Source organism: Brachionichthys hirsutus, chromosome 5 (genome assembly GCF_040956055.1).
Source record: "Brachionichthys hirsutus isolate HB-005 chromosome 5, CSIRO-AGI_Bhir_v1, whole genome shotgun sequence".
Taxonomy (NCBI): Eukaryota; Metazoa; Chordata; class Actinopteri; order Lophiiformes; family Brachionichthyidae; genus Brachionichthys; species Brachionichthys hirsutus.
Window position 1 is genome coordinate 10445896 of NC_090901.1, and position 22413 is coordinate 10468308.

Genomic DNA, 22413 nt, shown 5'->3' on the forward strand with positions numbered 1-22413 from the left:
TTTGCCCAAGCACCGTCAGAGTTTACTCGTTTCTATAGCAACAGACTTTATGGACCACGTGTCCCAATCAGGAAGTGAAGTTGAATTCAATGACAACAGATTTTTCTTGTCTTGCCAATCGATCTCCCTTATAACGACAGTAATAGCAGAGATATATGACAACGCAGAAATAAAGATAATTTTAATAATTATTATAAATAAATAATAATTTCAAAATACCATCATGTCCTCCTTCAGTAAAGGATTCTCCATATGAGATGTGGTTAAATCAGAAAAGATCACTATGCCCTTTTTTACCTTAGACAGGATCAAGTACAGGTGATTATTAATGTGATTGAACCTTATTTCAAAGTATTATATATTATATATATACGCTGATTCTTCAAGGTCCTCAGAGGATGAATGGTGATCGCCTTACGTTTCCTCAAACGCCAGCGTCATAATGAAAACTTGACTTCCAGTTATGAAGACATTGTGGTATCTTTCTCATAATTAATCTTTAATTCAGACACAACAATTTGAGACATTGGTTGTTTCTTAGTTTGTCCGTTATCGGAATTACTAAAGATCTCCTGAGTCGATTTTGATCTTTGGACAAGTAGTAGAAAGGATTCCTCAGACTTGGCCAATTTTGAGATGCCAAGCTGAAGCGAAGAGGTCAAAAGTCAGAGTTTGAAAATAGAGTTCCTTCACTGGTCACGGGTCCGACTCACAGGTTCTCAGAGACTTGTGATCTGAAATCAGTCCGGCTCACGGCGACGGGTCGCCTCCGTAGCGTGTCAGCGTGTCGTGAAGCAGTCTGTCTCATTATTGTTTGTCTTTAAAATGTATTCAGCGACATCAGACTCCATTAGAACGATCTGGAGCAGGTGACGCCTATAAATAGACCGGTGGACTGTGTGTGTGTGTGTGTGTGTGTGTTTCTGTCAGGGGGAGGGTCATACCAGCCATGGCATTGACACTGTGTTCCTGCTGCCGTTTCGTCCCACGAGTCCAACGCTGAAAAGTTTATCAGGTGAGAATTCAAACATGGAGGTTTTCTTATGTTTCCGGTCTGTCCTTGGAATCTGCATCAGAACCACAGAAGAAGGTCAGGGGTCAAATCCTTGTGAACGTACAGCTGATAGAAAAACAATGAACGATAATAATAATCAATTTAAGTTTAATGCAATTGAATTAAATCTGACCTCAGACACGTGACTGCTAAACACATAACCAGACATATTACACCTATTTTTAAATCACTCATTATATCTATTTGACAATGTTTAATAACTTTTCTATTTGTGAAGATTAACATGCACAGCAGTGGTTAAAATAATCAGATTAAAGTCATTCCAAAATTCATGGAACAAAGACTGTAATGAAACAATATTCATTTAAATTTCATTAAAGGGTGTAGCGTATTGTTTTTTTTTTTCAAAACTGCATAATGAGCATTTTCACTTGTTTTTTTTATATTTCCTGCTAAAACGCTGTCGTAGTTTTCTCACCACTGTTATTACAGCAGGATCAAATCATTCCAGTGGATTTTACTCGAAGAAGCAAAGGATGCAGAACGTTCCATTCAGGGAAACGGCGGTACGGGAGGAAAAGGGAGTTACTATTGCTGTTAGAAAGCGAGTGATCTTGTGCACCTGTATGATGTCAGAAAGATGGATGCAGCTGATGATGAAATAGATGAAGATGAACTTCAGGACTACAACCTGCAGATGAACATTCAAGAGTCATGTCAGAGATCAGCATCAAGGAGGTACAATTACTCCAGCCGGCGTCAGCATCCGTCTCAAAGTCCGATGCATTCATTCATCGTCTTCTTCTTTTTGTTCGTGCATTCAGGAGCGACGCTCCGACTCTGCTGGAAGCCGTCCGACAAGGTAAGAAGTGGAATTCAGGGGTCATAAGGAGGAAAACACTGATGAGAGGTGCCCAAGGTGCTCGTGGTACTCGCTGACACCTTGGGACAGGAGAGGAAAGAGGAGACACTAAAGAAAACAACATTAATCCAGTTCATAAGGGAGGGAGGAAAACCACCAGCCACAGAAACAACCAGAACTAGCCTGCTACAGAAGGCCCGTTCATGGGAAATGAAGGTGGACCTGGGAGGCAGGCTGCAGGCCCGACGTGGTACTGTGGTCAGAAGAGGGAAGAAAAGTCATCCTCATAGAACTTACAGTCTCAGGGTAAGAGGGGTGTGAACAGAAATACCCAAGACCTTCTGCACGAATGTAGGGAGAAGGGATGGCAGACATGGCTGTTCCCGGTAGAGGTAGGCTGTAGAGGATTCCCTGCCCGATTTGGACTTCTTTTTTGACTCTTTGGCACAATGGTGAACACGATCATCTCTTGCCTCAGGGTTCAGCTTCTTCCATCCTTAAAAACCAACATAATATCTCTTTTGTTGTTGCTTCAGCATCCTTCAGTCTCTCTCTGGAGGAAAAGACTTCAGGCGGAGAGACGTTTCTGACTTTAGCAGTGGCCGCCGGTTTGGTAGAAAACGTTAAGATGCTCCTGGACCACGGAGCTTCTCCTCGCAGCACCAACAGCCAGAATGAATCCCCTCTGCTTTTAGGTCAGAACGTTTCCTCTGTGAACCCGTTTGCTTTATATCCTACTTTGGCCCATCCTCGCCATCGGCGCCTCATCCTCTTCCTTCTCTGCAGCGGTCAGAGCCGGATCTCTCCAGATGGCCTCCGCTCTAGTAGCTGGAGGAGCTGAGGTGGGGCAGGTTTGTCTGAAGAGGTGGACGGCCATGCACGAGGCCTCTAGAGCCGGCTGCGTTCCCGTCATGGAGCTGCTGTTAGAGAACGGAGGCCACGTTTCGCAGACAGACCAGCACGGAGTGACTCCTCTGGGCATCGCTGCAGAATACAGCCACCCTGAGGTCCTGGAGCTCCTCCTCAAACATGGTGACTGTGCTTTGATTTCATTATATGTTTTACAGTTGATCAATTACTTTGTGTTCTGCTGCCCTCACTTGGATCATCATAGGACCTGCAGTTCAATTATTCGCCAATGATAAATGAACTGATTATCTTCGAGTATACATTTTTTTTAGTATTCATCTCGTTCTTTACTGAGTAATGAGAAAACAAGTTTCATTTCTTCCACTCTGTAGTAACACTTGTGGGCTTGAATAATTCACTGTTGCACTTTGTATGTGATCAAATGTGTCTAAAGTATGTTGAGATGTTTTGACTTTCAGTTCCTAATATGGGTCAGACTCCAAAATCCCTAAATACTATATTTCCCATAATGCAAATCTTCTTCTAATGTCACTAATAGATATAATAAGAGATAAAATAATTCCGGTTTTATTAATTCCCCCCCCCCCCCAATTTTGCTCCAACAATGACTTTGCTATATTCACCCCAAGGTGCCGACGTAAACGCGCAGGCGCCGAACGGCGACAGCGTTCTGTATGACGCCGCAGGCTCCGGGAATCCGGACTGCATCAATATCCTCCTGCAGCACGGAGCAAATCCCAACATCCGCAACCTGAGCTTCCAGCTGCCCGTCCACCACGCTGCATATGAAGGACACTACCTGTGAGTGGGTGGAGGTCACGCAACCCGCTGACCCGTAGCTCAGGGACTCGGACTAGAAACAGGTCAAACGAGTCGTATTCAGTGCGTTTGTCCTGCTCGTGTCGAAAACAACCTTTGTCAGCTTTAGAACAATTTAAAGACACTATTCCTGTACAACGACCTGCACCTTCTCTCATCAGAGTTTTGAGGATCTTGATCCCGATCACCACCAGGCGGGCCCTGCGGTTGTCCGGCCACAGCCCGGTCCACTCGGCCGCTGACGGGGGCCACGTCCACTGCCTGGAGCTGCTGCTGCAGCGAGGCTTCGACGTCAACGCGCTTTTAGCGCCTCACATCTCCGAAAACTACGGAGACATACGGAGAAGCCCCTTGTACTTCGCCGTGTCCAATGGGGATGCGACCTGTACGGAGGTCCTGCTGAGATCAGGGGCCAAACCTGACCTGGACCCGCTGCGCTGCCTCCTGGTGGCGGTCAGGTCGGGGCGCTACGACATCGTGGAGCTGCTGCTGGCGGCCGAAGCGGATGTGAACTGCTACTTCACGGTGGTGAGCGACACCGTGTTTCCCACGGCGCTGCAGTACTGCCTGAAAGACGAGGCGATGATGAGGCTGCTGCTCAACAACGGCTACAGTGCCGACGCGTGCTTCTCCTGTCACCATGACGACAGCTGGGATGACCTGAGCGTGGCTGTTTACTCACAACAGCTGCAGGGAAAGGTTGCTGTGAGTTCTTCTGTTTTCTGTACGGGTCAAAGCTAAATGAAATGATCCGAACGTGGCATTCTAAAAGTGATATCTTCTCCATTGTTGTTGCATCGACATGCTACAGTCAAGCTGTCGTCTCTTTGGTCCAGTTCTGTGATTTCGTCAGCGTCTCCTGGCTGCAGAACCTGGTGGGCCGAGTCGTGTCGATACTCCTCGAGTACGTCGGTCAAGTTTCTCTCTGCAGCAAACTGACCAGGATCCTGGAGAGACACAAGGAGTGGCCTCACATTTGCAGGATCACGCGTGAGTTCAAAACCAGGAGGCATTCCTGCTTCTCCCGGTCATATATATATATATATATATATATGTATGTATATATGTAGATATTTTACTGGATCTCCGAATACCAACTGTTGTTCTCCATGGTCCAGATGAGCCCCGGTCTCTGTGTCACCTGGCCAGAGTGGTGATCAGGAAACACCTGAGATGCAGTGATCTGGTGTTTGTACAGCTTCCCAACAGACTGAAGGACTATCTGCTGTTCAAAGAGCACGACTTGTACGCTAAACTCATCTGCAGGGAGGACTGAGGGCCAACGATTTTTGTCATCCATCTATCCATCCATCCATCCATCCATGCATCCATCCAACTATTTTCAACCGCTCATCCGGGGACGGGTCGCGGTTTTTATCACTGAGTCTTAAATCGCACACATGACGTTGTTGCTTTTTCAAAGCTCATCATTGTCCCCGTTGCTGCACTGAATAACAGCTCTGGGATGATTTCTCAGGCTCGCGTGTTGCAGACAGGAGCCTCTTAAAGGTTCGAGCTGTTATTTGAGAAGTATCCGTATTTAAAAATGAGTCTCTGGTGCAATGTGAATGCATTTAGATTTTGTGTTCTATGAAAGTTTCATTTTATCAAACATTTCCTGGAATAAGGAATGTCTGTTCACAATATCGAGCCAATTCCAAATGTGTTAGCAGCAAAGAAATCTCACTGGATGAGCGATCAAGTGACTTGCAGGTGATATTTTATGAACAGATTGGGATTGGATTGCAATCCATCCAATATCCTTCATCAATTTTTTTGACTGCCATGTGCTGCCTGTCCCTCCAGAGGGAAGTTGCCCCCCCCCCCCCAATCTATCAACCATTAAAGGAACAGCAACAACGCAACAACAATGCTGCGCCACATTCTGGCAGGTCACTGGAGAACCTGACAACAGGAAGAGGTCACATGTTGACACCAGCTGAAGGTCACATTTGGGAGGTCGTACGTGGAGACGCTTGTCTGTTTTACTTCAGACATGTAACATGATGCAGCTGCTGTGCGGCTCGTCAGACAAGGTCAGTGACAGATGCATGTTGTTACCGAGGCAACGACACAACAAACCTTCAGACTGATGGTTGGCACAACACAAGTACATGGGGGTAGGCACAATAATTACAACACCTGCCACATGGTTTACTGCACCAGGCCTGTAAATAAACAGTTGCTCTGTAAAGATTATGATGCTTGGCTTGTGTTTACTAATTATTCTCTATAATCTAGTCTTTTATTGGATTGTAGTGTATATGTATATGTACAACAATTACACGTAAACTGCAGATTCCTCAATGTTTTACATTTGAAGCCGGGTTGCCGTCTTTTCCATGCTCGCCATTATTACACACCACGTTAGCCATAATCTAGCAACATCAATAACGCGTCATCATGACGGGTCAAGAGGGTCAGATAGAGACAGCGGAGGAAAAACGGTCAAAACGCTGCGGGGGAAAATAATCCTGATCTAAATCTCTTTGAGTTCCTTTCCACAAAATCTAAGTTGGGCGTGGACGTTGTAAAGACATTTGTTTCACTTAAAGGGCATGCAACCTTGCAACTACTCTTTAGCTACTTGCCGAGGAGGCCACGTGGAGGCTGTCTTCTTCTCCTACAAAAAAAAAAAAATCTAAGTTGATCCTGAATAAGTGAGCCAGAGCTGCAAAAGACAACTTCTTCACTCGGTGGCGACAGATTGGACATGATGCAACTGGAGATGGAAACCAGTTACTGTCATTGCTTGAATAAGTGTCCCAAAGAATATCTCGACTTATAGAGTAAGAAGTCCCATCTTGCTGTCAGAGTGCTGCACCTAATCCCACCGTCCTCAGGCAGGTCTTCATCTTTGATGCCCCCCTTTCCTTTGAGCCACTGACGAGCTCTCGGATGCAGCCCTCTCGGCGAGCTCACATTCCTGCAGTAAGCTTATCTCATTGACCCCCCACCCAACACCCTAAAAAAAGACAGGAACATCACCAGCATGGCAGCCCTCCCATTTTTCCCTGCCAGGCTCCTCTGACAACTGGGACCAGTAGATGAATGAGGACTGTCTGATTCTCCGCCAGTCGTCCGGAGTATCCCTGAACTTGGATGGAGGACAAGTCAGTCAGCAAGAGAAGATTTGAGCAGGAAGACGAGTGCAGCTTATACAGGGCCGATTTAATATAACAGAGCCAGAAGGAACGTTTAAGATAGAGATTTAAGTGTTCCGAGAAGCATGAGCACCTTTGGGTACCACAAGGAGCTGAAGAAGTACGAGGAGGTGGACGAAGACAAGCTCCTGGCAGCTCTGTCCTCCGAGGAGCTGCAGGAGCTCGAGAGGGAGCTGGCCGACCTGGATGACAACATCCCCATCGGCCTGAGACAGAAGGACCAGACCACAAAAACGCCAACGGGGAACTTCGACAGGGACGCTCTGCTGAAATACTGGGAAGACGAGAACAGAAAGGACGGCGGGCTGGCGCCCAACGCTGGAGAGGTGAGAGCCTCCGTCCGTCCGCAGACATCACGCACATCTAGGAACATAAAGACGCGGGATCACTTCAGAGACAGAGTAGCAGAGCGTTTATCGTGATGTCCGCAGAGGGCGGCAACGGTTCCTAACGTTTTTAGGATTGACCAAAACATCTAAACTACCAAAGTCACATGACCTTTCCCCAGCATCCAGATTTACTAGCATCTATTGAGATAAGTTGGCGGGGATGGAGCGTCTTACAATATCATGGCGTGTATTTGGGCTTTGAGTGGAAGCCTTTTGGTTTTGGTCCAAAGTGAGATCGAGTCCTCAGCCCTTTAAACACAAACACTCTGCTAGACCATCTGCTACAGTGATGTAGAGAGAGGCGTGTGTAGCCAGCTTGCTTAAAAGTCTAAAAAATAAAGGTCTGAGAAATGTCTCAGACAGGGGTGGGAGAATATCAGGGTTCAGATTAATGTTATGTCCTGTTATCGTATGCAGGAGGGATTCCCAGATAAAAGCAGAGAGGCGCGGGTGAAAGAGCCCCCCAGTGATGGTGGCAAGAGTCTGGACAGCGACAGGAAAAAGACTTCCTCAAAGGGGAAGAAAGCGCAGAGTGTTTGTGGCAGAAACGATTCCAAGAAAGAGGAGGCCGAAAAGAAAGATGAGTGCAAAAAGGAGGCGCCGCTCAGAAATAAATGCCCTCAGAAACGCAGTCTGTCCAAAGACTCGAGAGGTGAATGCAGGAGGACTGAAAGCAGAGACCAAAACCTAACCTTGACCTCGGACAGGCCAAGTGGAAACCCGACAGTCGTTGACAACACCCTGCAGCAGATCCTGTGTGACGATCCGACCGTGAACGAAGTCAACCTCAACAACATCGAAGACGTCTCCCAGGAAACCTTGCTTCGTTTCGCCGAGGCCCTGTGCGCCAACACCCACGTCCACGTCTTCAGCCTCAGCAACACCCACGCCGACGACCGGGTGGCTTTCGCCGTCTCTAAGATGCTCAGAGAAAACCACTTCATCCGAGACCTGAACATAGAGTCCAACTTCGTTTCTGGTCAGGGTATCCTGGCCCTGCTGGCTGCGCTGAAATACAACAGGACACTGGTGGAGCTTCGTTTCCACAACCAGAGGCACATCTGTGGGGGGAAAGTGGAAATGGAAATGGTCCAGCTGCTGAGGGAAAACACAACTCTGCTCAAACTCGGTTACCAGTTTGACCTCCCGGGTCCGAGGATGACCGCAACCAGCATCCTCACACGCAACCAGGACCAGCAGCGACAGAGGAGGCTCCAGCAAAAGGAGCAACAGAGCCCGCCACAGATGTCGGGACAGGGCCCCCGTTCATCTGCCGAAAGCAGACCGCCGAAGGAGCCGTCACAGTTTACAAAGCCCGTTGAAAATCAGAAGAGAAATCCCCCTCCTCCTCCTCCCCCGCAAGAGATCTCCGAAACGGCCAAACAGCAAGGAGGCTCGAACAGCAAGACTCAAATAAACCAAAGGAAGCCCAAGTCAAAGAAGCTCAAGAACGGCGCCAACGAGAAGGAGAGCACCGAAATCCTCAAAGACCTGAGGAAGGCCTTGACGCCTTCGCTGCAGAAGAGACGGGACGAGCCGCCGAAGCCGCCGCCGCTGCCGCAGAGGTCGAGCCGGGATGACCTGATGGCTGCGATTCGTGGGAGCAGCATTGGATCCTTGAAAAGGGTAAGACCCTCATTGGGTGGCGAATGAATGAGGCTTGAGAGGATTTTCGTTTTGAACGGGTGAAAAAGCATCACAGACATAACGAAGCCATTAGATCCCCTTCTGTTTGAACGCCATGCTGTCTGCCTCCACCGCGCCGTCAGTAGCCCCACGCTGACGATATGCAGTTTGATAAGACGGTCGACTCTAAGTGCTGCTGGGAAGGAAGCAGACGTGTAGGAGACGCTCAGAGATTCAGACAGAATCTAGTTTGACAGGACAGTCGGTCTGAAATCTGCTTCTAAACGTGTGTCTCCGCCGTGTTTTTCCATTTCAGGTGGATTTGTCGCAGGCCTGAACTCACCCCGCTGGTCTCACCCGAACTGTTCTCACATTTGGTGGAAATAATTTGTATTTCACGCTTACTTTTGTCCTTTTTTTAAAGGTTTTCTTATGCAAGTGGTCACAGAGCAGCAGACTGCGTTTCATTGTTGTATTTTGCTACTGTGTGAAACCCATGGTGAATAAAAAATGTGTTGAGAATTAAAGATTATAGTCTGACAACATGTTCAAAAATAAAAGACACTTGTTTATATCATTGCTGATTCTTCTGCTTCGATTGCTTCCGACTCGGGATCACAATAATATCCTTTCAGACGATCTACAGGCCATCCTGGGTCATTTGAATGTTGATATTATGAACATTATTTTGTCGTTTTCACGCCCCCGCAATGAGTTAGCGCTTCATCCGGGGTGTAACAAGTTGGGATAGAAAATGGATGTATGGATGTTGCTTTCTTTTTAAATCCAATGCATTGGTCTGTGAGACCATTACTGGTTAGTAGTTGACTTCTTTTTTTTGTTTTATTGTGCAGAGTGTTTTTGTTTACTTAAGAGCCACTGATCAGTGGTAAAAAGAAAAATGTAATATAAAGAAACACCTCTTAATTATATGGAGCCCTGAGATCCCTGTCAAAGGATCAAAGTCCAACACAAATTAAGACACAGTTATGTGTGATGACAGCTGCTTCTGCTGCCTCCTGTCCGTCGCCACAGATGGTTAAAAACACGAGAGGGATCCTGAAAGGTTTAGTAAGTGAGAGATGATTTGTTTTTTTAATGGCCTGCACCAGCCTGCAGTTCGTGTCCGGTACACGACCACATGCAAGATACAAGCATGTTCAGAGACTGGATGCAGACCAAGTTATGATGTTCAAATTCAGCAGGCCAGCATCCTGACTTTAGCATGTTAGCATGCACACCAGCTGAAGTCAGGCCCAGCTGGTCTGACAGGCTTTCAGAAATGGGACAGGAGTATTATCTCTTTATTCTGACATGTGCCGAGTTATCACAGCAAATAGAGCAGTGCAAGGAATGAAACATTAAGCGTGATCAGTGCATAGAAATATAGTTTATAATGAAATGCACCATTCTTTTGGGGGGGGGGGCACATCCTCCCCAGGCAGCAGCAACCCCGGGATGGGGTCGCTGCGCCTCTGGGGCCAAATCTGAACGAGGAACCGACCTCTGTGGCTGCTGCTCATCAGAAGATAAGTCGGTTACCATGGTCACCGTCTTAGACCTAACCAGCGATTACTTTGGCGGTGATCCTGATAATAACCAACCAGTCTTAGTCTCATTAAGAGGAAATATGGACTCCGACCACCTTTTTTTCTCAGGATGTCTCATCCCACCAATCATCGGGGTGGGTTTGAAATACAACCCCCCCATCCTCATTCAAACCATGCTCAACCTAATCCATTAAGCGACTACATTTAATCTAGACTTAACTGGAGTATCTCCCCCCCACCCCCACTGTTGTCAATCCTTCAGTTCATCATGGTGCACCTTGTTTTGTTGAGTTTATATTTATTACAGATGCCTCTAATTATAGGCCCGATTACAGCGAGCGTGTCTGCCAGACAACGGCTAAACCACACGTATACCTGTTGACAAACTTACTAATCTCAAATGCATGCTGACCTTTTACCATGTTGAGGTTGTGGTATGTTCCTAATGTGCGACCGTGTCCAGGGACCTCTGAAAGACGGCTTGGGCTTTGCCTCCATCTCTCCCCCACCTTCTCTGCAACACTCCGGCTGGACGGCTTAGTGTAGTCATGAGCTGCTGATCTCCCGACAGGAAAAGGGTAGCACAGCCGGAGCGCAGCGTTTCTATCAATCACCACATGTGGGCAAAAAAATAAATAGGTCAGAAACTTTCAGGCTCCTTTCAGAAAAGATCTTATGAGTGATGGAGAATGTGGAGAAAGGAAGTGAAGAATGGTGTGCAGGCGGGCTGGAGCGGGTGGAGGAACGTATCAGGTGTGCTCTGTGACAGGAGAGTCAGCGAGGATGAAGGGAAAGGTCAACAAGACAGCGGTGAGACCAGCCATGATGGGCGGCTTAGAGACGGTGTCTCGGAGGAAAAGACAGGAGGCGGAGCTAGAAGTGGAGGAGATGAAGACGCTGAGGTTCTCCTTGGGAGTGACCAGGATGGATAGGATTAGAAATTAGACAATAAGAGGGACAGTGAAGGTTAGACATTTTGGATGGAGACAAGGTCAGAGAGACCAGACTTTGATGGTTTGGACATGTCCAGAGGAGAGACAGGGACTATATCGGTAGAAGGATGCTGAGGATGGAACTGCCAGGGAACAGGGCTAGAGGTCGACCCAGGAGACGATACATGGACGTAGTGAGGGAGGACATGAGAGTGGCCGGTGGTTGGGAGGACGATGCAAAGGACAGGGTGAAGTGGAGAAGGTTGATTCGCTTTGACGACCCTTCCCGGGACAATCCGAAAGTAAAGTAGTAGCCGACTGTTCAGGGATGCTGCAAGGATGAACTGACCACCTGTAATTATTTCTCGGTGGCCCTCCAGGTAGCTGATAGTGATTTACTACCTGCGCATTTAGTAGAACAGAACCACCAGGATATAAAACAAGAGACTCATTTATCTGTAAATATTAACATTTATTTAAGTATACAATTTAGCATCCCCCCCCCCCTAAACCCTTTTCACAGGTTCTGTCAGTTTCGCGGCTTCTTGATGCAGCATTAAGCCTCGCTGGAGGACGGTAAAAACTCTTAAGACGAACAGTTAAAACGAGCATCGGTTATTTCTTCCCACCGTTGCCGAGGTTCTCGGTCATCGCCAAACACACAGGCCGCTTGCAAATGCCGCATTTGGTTTGTTATTTGCTTCTTTTTTTTTTATTATTCTCCACACGGAGGGCTTTTACAGTCTCATTGCATAAAATGAAAGTTTGTCAATGGACGGACGTTAGAGGGCGAATGAGTCCACGTCCATTCATGTGATGTGTGAAATACTGACCAAGCCGCCGTTCACGTCTCCTCCTGCTGAAATGAACAGAATGATGTCACGACAAAAAACAACCAACGACACAGAGAACAAAAATTCCATCCTTTCACAAATGCCGCAGCATCCAAGAACGTAAGTGTGTGTGTGTGTGTGTGCGTGGACGAGTTCGTGGGTTAAAGCAGAGAACGTCAACTTCAGTCATGATTGTAGTCCCATCTAAAAGGTCACAACAGAGCAAAACCTTTTCAAAGTGCCCGACGCTAATGTTACCCGCCTGGAATACAAAAAACACCCCCCCCCCCAAAAAAGAAAGAAAAGAATTGTGTGCAAGTGAACAGCATCAGTTTCGTAAAATTAAAAGTTCTTCGGACTGAGCCGCCATATTTTGGTCAAAACATTTGTGGGGGGAAAAAATGAAATTAGGATTAATTAGGAAAACTCTGGTGTGAAAAGAAGATGAGAGCTCACAATAAAACCCACGGATGTCAAACACAAAGAGGATCCTGCCCGTTCGGTCACACGTGCACCTCCCCTTTTCAGTCTCTCCAACGATGAACGAAAGCATGAAAGCGACGCAAAGTGTTTCCCCAAAGAGCGCACGAGGACTCGGATTCACTTCAGTGGAGCAGCGGCCACTTATTGCTGCTAACAGCATGAAGCCGCTTGTTTCTCCGTGCTGCGGTGCTGCTGATGAAAGACGAGGCGGGAAAACGCTACAGGGATAACCGATGAGGTATTGCACAGATTAATTAGTCATAAAAAAATAATCAATAACCAAAAAAAGGTAAAAATAAATAGACTGCCGATTCATACAACATTTACAATTTTAGTCAGATGCTGGAAGATTTTTGAAAAGATTTTTAGCGTCAGCGGGAGGCGGAGGGGCCGAGGACATAAACCCCCCCACCTAGTCGTCCCACTCGTCATCATCTTCAAAGTCCTCTTCATCCTCGTCATCCTCGTCTTCGTCTGAAGAGAAGAAATGAAAAATTTTAAGGGAAATCTAGAAAGCATCAAGTCAGCAGGTCAGAAACCACAAAGTGAACCGGGATGAACCCAGACTGAACGGAGCAGTACCACCGGAAACCACCGGGGGCAGTGTAGCAACGATTCAAGCACAGCCTACCTGAGGAATGGATGGCTTTGCTCCTCTTCTGCATCACCTCCATCAGAGCACCAACAATGCCGGCAGTCGAGGCCGGCGTTGGAGAACCAGACTCTGGATTATCTGGAACCTGCAGTCACAACGACAACAAATCCAATCGAGTTTGTTGCTGTCCAAGGTTAACTTCATTTACTGCATGCGACCGAAGGATGATTGGCTCACGTTCTTTAGCTGGATCCCCTGTCGGATCTGGTCCAGCAGGGCGTCTCGGCCCACGCCGGAGGCCGGCGCTCTGTGGTTCTGCTCCACCTTCTTCAGCTGGGTTCCTCCTCTGATCTGCTCCAGCAGTGCAGACTTCCCACCTGGGCTGGGCGAATGAGGAGCGTCTCCGCCGACGCCAACGCCATCCAGCTCTGGAGTGGGAGGAGGGCCAGGAGGGGGAGGTGGTGGAGGAGGCGGCGGGACGGAGCCGCCACCGCCTGATGGAGACTGATGGGCCAGTAGGGGGGGAGGAGGAGGAGGCGGGGCTTGGGGAGCAACGGAGTGCAAGGAAGATGAAGGAGGAGGAGGTGGAGGCTGGTGGTGGTGGTGATGATGATGATGGGGAGGAGGAGGGTGTTGGTGGCCTCCCCTGGTGGGAGGAGGGGGCGGTGCACCTAGAGTTCCAGGTCTGGAGGGAGGCGGTGGAGGAGGAGCTGAGACGGGGGCTCTGGCGGGAGGAGGGGGAGGAGGGGCTCCACGGCCCACTCTGGAAGGGGGAGGAGGTGGAAGGGGTGGAGTCGAGTTGTGGTGCGGCGGCGGCGGTGGGGGGCCGCCACGAGAAGGAGGTGGAGGGGGTGCTGCAGGAGAGTGACAACACGTCATCGCACGACATCACCAACAACTCAGTGGGACACTTGAAGCGGGCTCAGGCCGAGTGGAACTTAAGCCACGCCCCTTCCGCACCGAGCATGATCAGGTGACCTCAGCCGCGTCCTCACAGGGGTCACACGTCACTACACTCAGATTGAGACCACAGTAGCGTCCGACAGCAGTAACAAAAATGGAGGTGTGCGGTCTCACCCTGCCTCCTCAGCTCGTTCTTCACCGCCTCCACGCCGCCCTTCTTCTCGATGAATTCGTAGATGACCTTGGACGTCTCGCGGTCCTTCAGCTGGGCCTCGGAGATGCCGCACATGTCGAACAGGTTCTTGAGTTCAGGGTCCAGATTGTTCAGCTGAAGAGTCGGCAGAGCAGCGCGTATTTAAAAGGTTGTTGAGCTCAGGATCTACAGCCATGCTGTCGATGGCCAATAAACAAACAGCTGCTCTCTTGATAAAGTTACAAATTTAGAATTTAAATCACCAAGGAAGCTAAACCTCTCTGACCACAGCAATACTTTTATTGGCACCAATAGTTCCATGTGAAGGATGAAAACAAAGACGCTTCCAGGCAGCTACAGCGCCGCTTTGCAGCTTTTCACTTGACTGAAGTGTGTTTATCAGTTCTCTACCTACGCAGCCCTTTGATGAATGAATGAGGCTGCAGAACTGTTCCGTTTGGAACATTCTGAAACCGCGTGCTGCTTCTGAGACACAGCGACACGCTTGTGAACATGAGCAGGACGCAAAAAGAGCCTTTTGTGTGACTTCATCATTCACCCACCACACAGGTCACCATTGTACCCCTGTGTGTGTGTGTGTGAGAGAGAGAAATGGAAAGGGGTACTCACATCAAAACCTGTGTTTGGATCCCAGCCCACGTGACCAATGTGCCTGAAGAAGACGGGACAGACAGGTGGTGAGATCGCACACGGACACAAACACGCAAATATGCAGGCTCGCATGAATTATGTAGCACGTGCACATGCTAAATAGTGAGCCTACGCACACACTCATACTCAGACAGTGTGGTCCATTGAGCGCGCTCAGACCGTAACGCGCCGCGGTGACTGAAGCTTTTCATCTCTAAAGTCGTCCGATAAGTTTAAAGCGAGTCGCCACGCTGCGAAACCTCGACGACTCACAGCTCGCTGCACGTTAGCGGGGACTCACTGGAAGTTGCTGGGCGTGCCGATGTCGGCCTTGGTCAGCCTCTTCTTCTTGGATTTCGTCTTCTTGTCCCTCCGGGCCAGCCCGCTGTGGCTCAGCATGTTGTTGAGGTGGTGGTGAGGCTGCTGGTGGCTGTGGGAGTTGTGGAATCGGACGTTGATCTCTGGGTTCTTGATGTCCACTGTGGCCATGTGCAGAGATGGACCTGCAGGCAGGAGGGAGGGAGAGAGAGAGGGAGAGAAAAATGTCCTCAGTTTGTTGGCTGGCAAGAAATGTTCAAATGCAATTGACAGATTGTCAGGAAATATCTTGACGGACACGATATCCAACCGTGTCAGAAAGGAAGTGAACCAGGCCGCTGCATTTCTACGGTTTATCTCACGATTTCAGGAGCTGAACTTGTTGCTTCACAGATCTGACACCGGATTTTACTTTCTTCACCAGTTCTTTCAGCGTCTGATTGGAGGCCTGTTTATTAAAACCTCTTAAAACATCCAAGACATTTTGCTTTAAACATTTCCAACTGATTCGGTATAATCCATTTATTCTGCTGCTGAACTGCTCAGACCTCGAAGTCTTCGTATTCTCCGAGTGCAGTATCTGACAATCGCTAATCCACGCCTAATCCCAGTTCAAATCCCTGGACTCCCCGTGAATGTGTATGATCAGACTCGCGGTCAAACCTGCTGTCTCCCGAGGACGAGGATGGGAAGGGCGGCGGCGGCAGTTCTGAGAAAACCTCAAACCGCCGAGAGCTTGAAACCAGAAATACGTGAATATTAGAGGAGCGTTAAGAAACGCAGAGAACCAGAAAGAGCAACGTTTTGCTGCCTTCACGTGTGTTTTAGGATGGAACAGTCCAATCCTCCCACTTATACGCCTCTATTTAAAAGTTAGCGTTGATTTCCGTGCCCACTAACAAACAGACAACGCAAATGTTCAGCAGTAGAATCCGAGCGGATTATAGATTAGGCCTGCCGTGCATCCCAGCAGGGTTTAAAGAGAAGCACAACAGAGAGCATGTGGTCTACAGACGGTGCAGATGGGCTTCCTGCTGACCAGATTAACCTGCAGCAGACGCCGCTGCGTGTCGCTGTGCGACTGCGATGACGCAAACACGTCACGCGACATGTCGACAAGCAAACATCCAATGTTTCACTCGACCTTTAATGAGTACGTGTGCTTTTTAATTAGCTTCTGACTCAGACAGTCACACAACTAGCCTTTTATAACTACAGCCTGTTGTTGTCATTGTTATTGTTGACACACACACACACACGCAAGCAGCTGATCGCTGGCATTATGAAGAGGAAACGCGCCTGGATCCGTAGATGAGTTTGATGTTTGCTTGTTTTGTTCTGCAGGAATTGGATGAAAGAAAAAAAACGAAGATCATCATCAAGAGTTCAACATAGTATTTTTAGAGTCGCTTCTCTTCTCTGGAAGAAAAAAGAAACCCGACTGAACCAAATTCAGAAAGCAGAAGACAAGTCAGAAAGTCTTTGATGCTGAGAGGCTCCCTCAGCGGCATCCCAGTATGAGTGGGTGCACAATCGGGGTTAAGATGTCATTATCCTGACAAATTACTCAACGTTTGTGTGAAAAATGGAGAATTTACATTTTATAAAAGGTTCTGCGTTGATACGCCGTTATTGTAGAAATCGCTCCTGCAAACATGTAGAAACAAAAGCAACAAAAATCTCTGCAGGGCGGAAGTTAGCGGTGCACCCTTTCAAAATAAATGCCACAGATCACAAGAAGACGGATGGTTCAACTGTCCAAAGTCTCAGAATCCAACAAGAACTTAGCTAAAGGGAGAAAAATAATTCTACTTCCTTCCGTTTCGATTCATTAACAAAGACGCATGGCCTTTTTTCTGACATGCGCCGAAGAATTCTTCTTGAGATATGATTTAACAAGCCCCACACGTCTTCCTGTCTGGGACCGAGGTCTGGGTCCCATTAGCAGAACCGCCGACCGGCTTCTTCAGACTGAATCAAGGCATGAGGGTCCACTCAGAGGAAGAAGAATGAAAGAGCCCGACTTGCCGGTTTTGCGTTGCCTTCGGTTGAGTAGATCGTTGACGGCGGCCCGGAATCTTCTCGCCTCTTCTTCGCTGGCGAAGTTCAGACCGATCTGACATGTCTGAGGAGGAAGAGGAGAAGCCCTAGATGATTGAAATGCTCATCTTAAAAGCATGTTTATTTCTGGTTCAGACGACACCGCGGATCTGCAGACAGCAGGTCTGCGACAGTTCTATTAATCCTCCGTCAACAGAGGAGCGCAGAGCCGATCCAGGTGAGACTACCTGTTTGATGATCACACCTCAGTGAACAGGAGGACCCGACGAGCTTTGGCTCACTTACATCTCCTGCGAATGACATGAAGTATGATCTGGAGCTGCTGATGGAGAAGTTGTGGTACAGTTCCTGCTCAAACATGGTCTTCCCGTCCTGAAAAAAAAAAACACGCCAGGCAGAGACAGGAACACCAGTTTAGCTTCACCTTGGAGCCTGGAAGGGCAAGCTTCTTCTCACACAGCACATAAAGTAAAGTTTCTTATAACTCTATAAAGCTGATTTTGCAGCCGTATACACACACCTTAAATATCTTTATTGACATTAAAAGAGTGAACGAGAAAGTCAACGCCTGTCTTTGCATTTATTAATGTCAGTTTCAGTCCAGATGAAACAAACGAGACACGGCGTGGAGACCAGCGACCCCTAGAAGGTGTTGCTAGGCGGATCTATTCTGGACACGCACGGCTAAACGGCGAGCCAGCGTCACCTGATCTGTTGTGTTTCTTCAGTTGTGAAAACGCTTCGTGTAAAAACGCTTCTGTTGGCTCAGAGGTCTAAAGAGCTCGTCTCCGGAGGTCAGTCGCACTCACTTTGATGTCAAACACTCTGATGTAGTAAGACCTCTGCGGGTTGTCTTTGACCAGACAGGCCACTCCGCAGCACCTCTTCATCCAGCTGCAGCTCCGGTCCGTGCCGTAAACCTGGACCACCGCCGAGCACAGCGTCTGAGCACAGAGAGGACGAGACGGCAAACATCAGCCGGACGGCGGACAGTGGGGACACTCAGAACAGGTGGACAAGCAGGACGAGACAGTCACAGCCGGCGCCAAACCACAACAACAAAGAGCGTGTTCCTTTTTCCACTGATGATTGGTCCGACCCGTTTGGCAGCATCTTTAGCCGTTTTGTCCTCACGCGGGTCTTCGGCAGTGAAACGCAGCCCCAGACAGGCTGAAGTCCTGAGACTCACTTACCTTAAAAACCCTCCTTTGTTGCTGCGTCTGCATGTTTATCCTGAACCTGCAATCATTTTTTTTATTACTTCTAATCATGTGCATCCAACATTTTCCCAGTGACTTCCTGCTTTGTCTCAGCGGGACAGGAAGCAGAGTCGTACCGCTGCCCTCAGCACTGCGCCGGTTTGTGGTTTAGATGTTTCTCCAGGAGTCGCACGCGTTCTCCGTCGGTGACAGAATGCAACTCCAGTCATCAGGGGAGGAAACGGGAAACGCCAGAGGACAGTTTCCTCCTCTTGTGATTTATGGCCGCAGGTCAGACGGGCACACAGGAAGACTTTTCACTATGAGATCAGTGCTCGGCATCACCCGGAGAGAACCCAGAGAGAACCCAGAGAGAACCCACACAGACACGGGGAGAACATGCAAACTCCTCACAGAAAGGAGAACTTGATCCCGTGACCTTCTTGCTGCGAGTCAACAGCACTAACCACTGCTCCACCGTGTTGCCCGTTTACACAGAATTTTAAAAGCGTTTTATTTATTCTGCAGTGAAACTGGTCACAGAAAGTTGAAAAAGCATCCAAAAATCACAAATATCAACTCAGATAATTCCAGCCGCTCTGCAAAGACGGATTACTTGATTCTATCTAAATATTTTAATATTCTTATTTAAAAAAAAAAACACATGCAAGAGCCTAAAACCTAACTTGCAAAGCAATATCAGAGATTTGATTTCCACAGTCTGCGCTGAGCTCCTTCGCTCAGACTTGCATGCAGGCATTGCAACCTGCTCAGGTGTCCCGCAGCCATCGTGTCACATTAACCCCTAAATGATCTCAGAACACGCCGTTTTCACACGAGACGTTTGGTCAGGCGGTTCTGGGACCTTCGGGTGCGCGAATGGAGTCTTTAAATGTCAGGGAAAGTCTCACAGAGTTCACTCCACCGCCTCAGTTTGTTGACAAAACACACACACGATAAGCAGCTCCTCGGCCCGGTGGCATTCCAGCCAGAACCAGACGGCACGCAGACCATTCAGAATTTAATAAACAATAGATCGGTTAAAATCAGGGTGATTCTAGGAAGACTTGAACACACTTTGAGCACTTGCATCCTTTTTCCAACCATTCCATGTGTTTGATCATCGCGTTACCGGGCAGATTTTAAACTTCAGCCATGCCAGCAACAACTTCTCAGGATAATAATTGAGATATGATATCATTACATTTGATATAAATAGGATTTATGATTGGCTATGGCTGTGGTGCAGAAGCCGCTGGGCCGGATGATTTAATAATAAGATAACTGCCTCCAGGTTTCACGGGATGGAAACCTTCATGATGGTCCTAAAAACGATGGTCACAGTGCAGAAGCTAATCATCAAAACCAGCAGATCAAGCATTGCCGTGTAATTACAGGGATTACAGTGTGAAGGGTCGGTCCAACACCCGGGCCAATACCTGGACCCGGTCCAACACCTGGGCCAATACCTGGACCCGGTCCAACACCTGGGTCCAATACCTGGACCCGGTCCAACACCTGGGTCCAACACCTGAACCCGGTCCAACACCTGGGTCCAACACCTGGGTCCAACACCTGGGCCCGGTCCAACACCTGGACCCGGTCCAACACCTGGACCCGGTCCAACACCTGGACCCGGTCCAACACCTGGGTCCAACACCTGGGCCCGGTCCAACACCTGGGTCCAACACCTGGGCCCGGTCCAACACCTGGGTCCAACACCTGGGCCCGGTCCAACACCTGGGTCCAACACCCTGGCCCGGTTCGAACGCAGGTACTTCATTTCCAGTGAGGGAGGGGGCCAGCTGCTATGAAGCCCACAGTGAGCGTGCTCCTTGCGTGCAGGTGTGTGTGTGTGTGTTTGTGTGCAGGTGTGTGTAGGTGTGTGCGTGCGTGTGCGTGTGCGCTGGGAAACGGCAGGTGGTAAACAAACAGGAACTTACGGCACATTTCCTGCCCAGGTAACCGAACAGGCACTCGTTCTCCTGCGGGGTCAGGAGGATGGAGCCCACGTTGACGGACCTGCGGGGCGGCGGGTGGCTGTTCATGGCTCCGGAATCTTCTGGCTAATCCCGAAACGATGGGGTTCTGCCCAGACGGACGCGGCGAGCAGTAACTAATTAAAGAAAATCCATGCGGGATCCGGTTGCAGGCCAGAGCAACCGGATCATCTCCGCCGAGTCCCGACTCCCCGGTTGGAGGGCAGTAGGAGGTATCCCCGGGCTTCCTGCTGCTTAATAACGAACCGGAGCGTCTCAGGCTGAAGTTGGGTGAAATATTACGGCCCAATGTTTGGCTAAGGGCTGCCAAACGCACAACTTTCATTCGGAAACTCCTAGAACTGCAGCAGCGATGCGCACATCCAATATGGCAGCAAGGCGGAACAAACCATTACAAGAGGGCTGAGAGGGGGGTTGTTGTTGTTGTTGTTGTTTCCCAAAACGTTATAACTTTCGATTGTAATGCGCATAACATAATGATGCTGAACGTACTCCCAGACAGATTTAACTACATATTACATTTGTGTTAAAACTGTGTGGCATGCATTGTTTGAGTCCATGGCGAAGCAGAAATGTCGTTCCTGACAGAAATGGTTTGGTCCGACATGGCAGCCGGAACGCAGATCTGCAGAGGGGAAAGGGACGTGCGTAACGTGAGGAGGAGCCAGGTGGTGCACGTAGAAATATAAATAAGTGCGTGAGGGATGCAAATGGAAGATGGATATATCCTGGTCGGGGTCAATGACCCGCAGGTCCCGCCTGCCCCGCCTGCCGCAGGGTTAAAGCCCCTCAGAGGCATTAACACCAAAACTAATCTGTGGACCAGCTGCTTCTACTTTATGCTGCATAAAACACTGAGCACAGGCCAAACAAGAATAGTTCTTCTTGTTAGGCTACTGTCTGCCAGCAGCAGTTCAGTACAGACACAATGTGAAAGCACCGCTCAGTATCGACTCCCCTGAGCCTTTTCCTCCAGGAAGCTTTTAAATGTCCTGATTCTACTGTTTGATCTCGGGAAGATCAACCATTTATAATCTATGATATTGATAAATATTTGCCAGATTTTTGAAACTTATAATTGTGGGAGGCAGAAGGTTAATTTGACCCAAGTTAAGGGTATTATGTAAAGTATGTCGGTCAGTCCATCGCTGAGGAGGAGCTGGCAGAAACATCTCAGTCACTATTAGACTTATTGTCATTCAATGCAACCATCAATCATCCACTGACAATGAATGGAAAATGATTGTGTGATTTTTTCATCTTGTGTCATCAAGGGACAGTTCTACTAATGTAAACTATTTGAACATCTGCAGGTTATATTGCATCGTCATCATCAAGTGATCAGCACCGGTCAAGAAGGTTCTGGGTTTGAATCCAGGTCTTTCTCTGTGGGGTTTGCAAGCTCTCGGGTGGTTCTTCGGTGTCCTCCCTCCGTCTGTTTTATCAACATCTCCATCATCTGGATTTCTGCAAGCCACAGAATCTAATCACATTCTTGTCTATTTTATTTTTTATCAAAAGATAATGATGCAATATTAAAGAATATTAAGAGTACAATATCCTATCTGTGCAGAGTTTGTATGTTCTCTCCGTGTCCATGTGTGTTTTCTCCAGGTTCTCCGGTTTCCTCCCGCCTCCAAAAACATGCAACTCAGGTCAATAGGCTGCCTCAAATTGTCCGTATACTGTGTGAGTGGTTGTTGGTCTCTATGTGGCCCCTGCGATCTGCTGGCGAGGCATCCGGGGTGTAGCCCCTCCTCTCGCCCATAGCAAGCTGGGATAGGCTCCAGCAAGTCTGTGACCAGCAAAGCGGAAAAAGTGGTTGAAAATGAATGAATATTATATAGTAGCAATTATATTAATCACTGTCAGTCATTTCAAACTGCTTGTAAAAAAAAATTATAAGCATATACAAACAACAACCTGATTACACCCTCCTATAAGACAAAC

At 48.4% G+C, this 22413-nt stretch overlaps 3 protein-coding genes across 3 annotated transcripts; 2 read left to right on the top strand and 1 right to left on the bottom strand.

The window, feature by feature from the left end:
• The first annotated feature begins 1655 nt into the window (after nucleotides 1–1655).
• On the top strand, nucleotides 1656–5763 carry asb15a (ankyrin repeat and SOCS box containing 15a). The gene is made up of 8 exons (XM_068738923.1): nucleotides 1656–1753; nucleotides 1840–1877; nucleotides 2363–2572; nucleotides 2664–2909; nucleotides 3377–3548; nucleotides 3728–4271; nucleotides 4403–4556; nucleotides 4685–5763. Exons 1-8 carry the CDS (start codon nucleotides 1656–1658, stop codon nucleotides 4840–4842), a joined length of 1620 nt encoding a protein of 539 aa, XP_068595024.1. The 3' UTR covers nucleotides 4843–5763.
• Nucleotides 5764–6663: 900 nt separating this feature from the next.
• Nucleotides 6664–9311, top strand: lmod2a (leiomodin 2 (cardiac) a). Its single transcript, XM_068739495.1, has 3 exons — nucleotides 6664–7056; nucleotides 7537–8745; nucleotides 9062–9311. The coding sequence occupies exons 1-3, from the start codon at nucleotides 6796–6798 to the stop codon at nucleotides 9080–9082; spliced, it is 1491 nt and encodes a 496-aa protein (XP_068595596.1). The 5' UTR covers nucleotides 6664–6795; the 3' UTR covers nucleotides 9083–9311.
• Nucleotides 9312–12665: 3354 nt separating this feature from the next.
• wasla (WASP like actin nucleation promoting factor a) lies at nucleotides 12666–20515 on the bottom strand. The gene is made up of 10 exons (XM_068739354.1): nucleotides 20407–20515; nucleotides 18074–18208; nucleotides 17550–17636; nucleotides 17232–17328; nucleotides 15187–15388; nucleotides 14865–14907; nucleotides 14216–14369; nucleotides 13376–13992; nucleotides 13175–13283; nucleotides 12666–13017 (listed from the first exon to the last, which is right to left on the bottom strand). Exons 1-10 carry the CDS (start codon nucleotides 20509–20511, stop codon nucleotides 12956–12958), a joined length of 1611 nt encoding a protein of 536 aa, XP_068595455.1. The 5' UTR covers nucleotides 20512–20515; the 3' UTR covers nucleotides 12666–12955.
• Between the last annotated feature and the right edge of the window lie 1898 nt (nucleotides 20516–22413).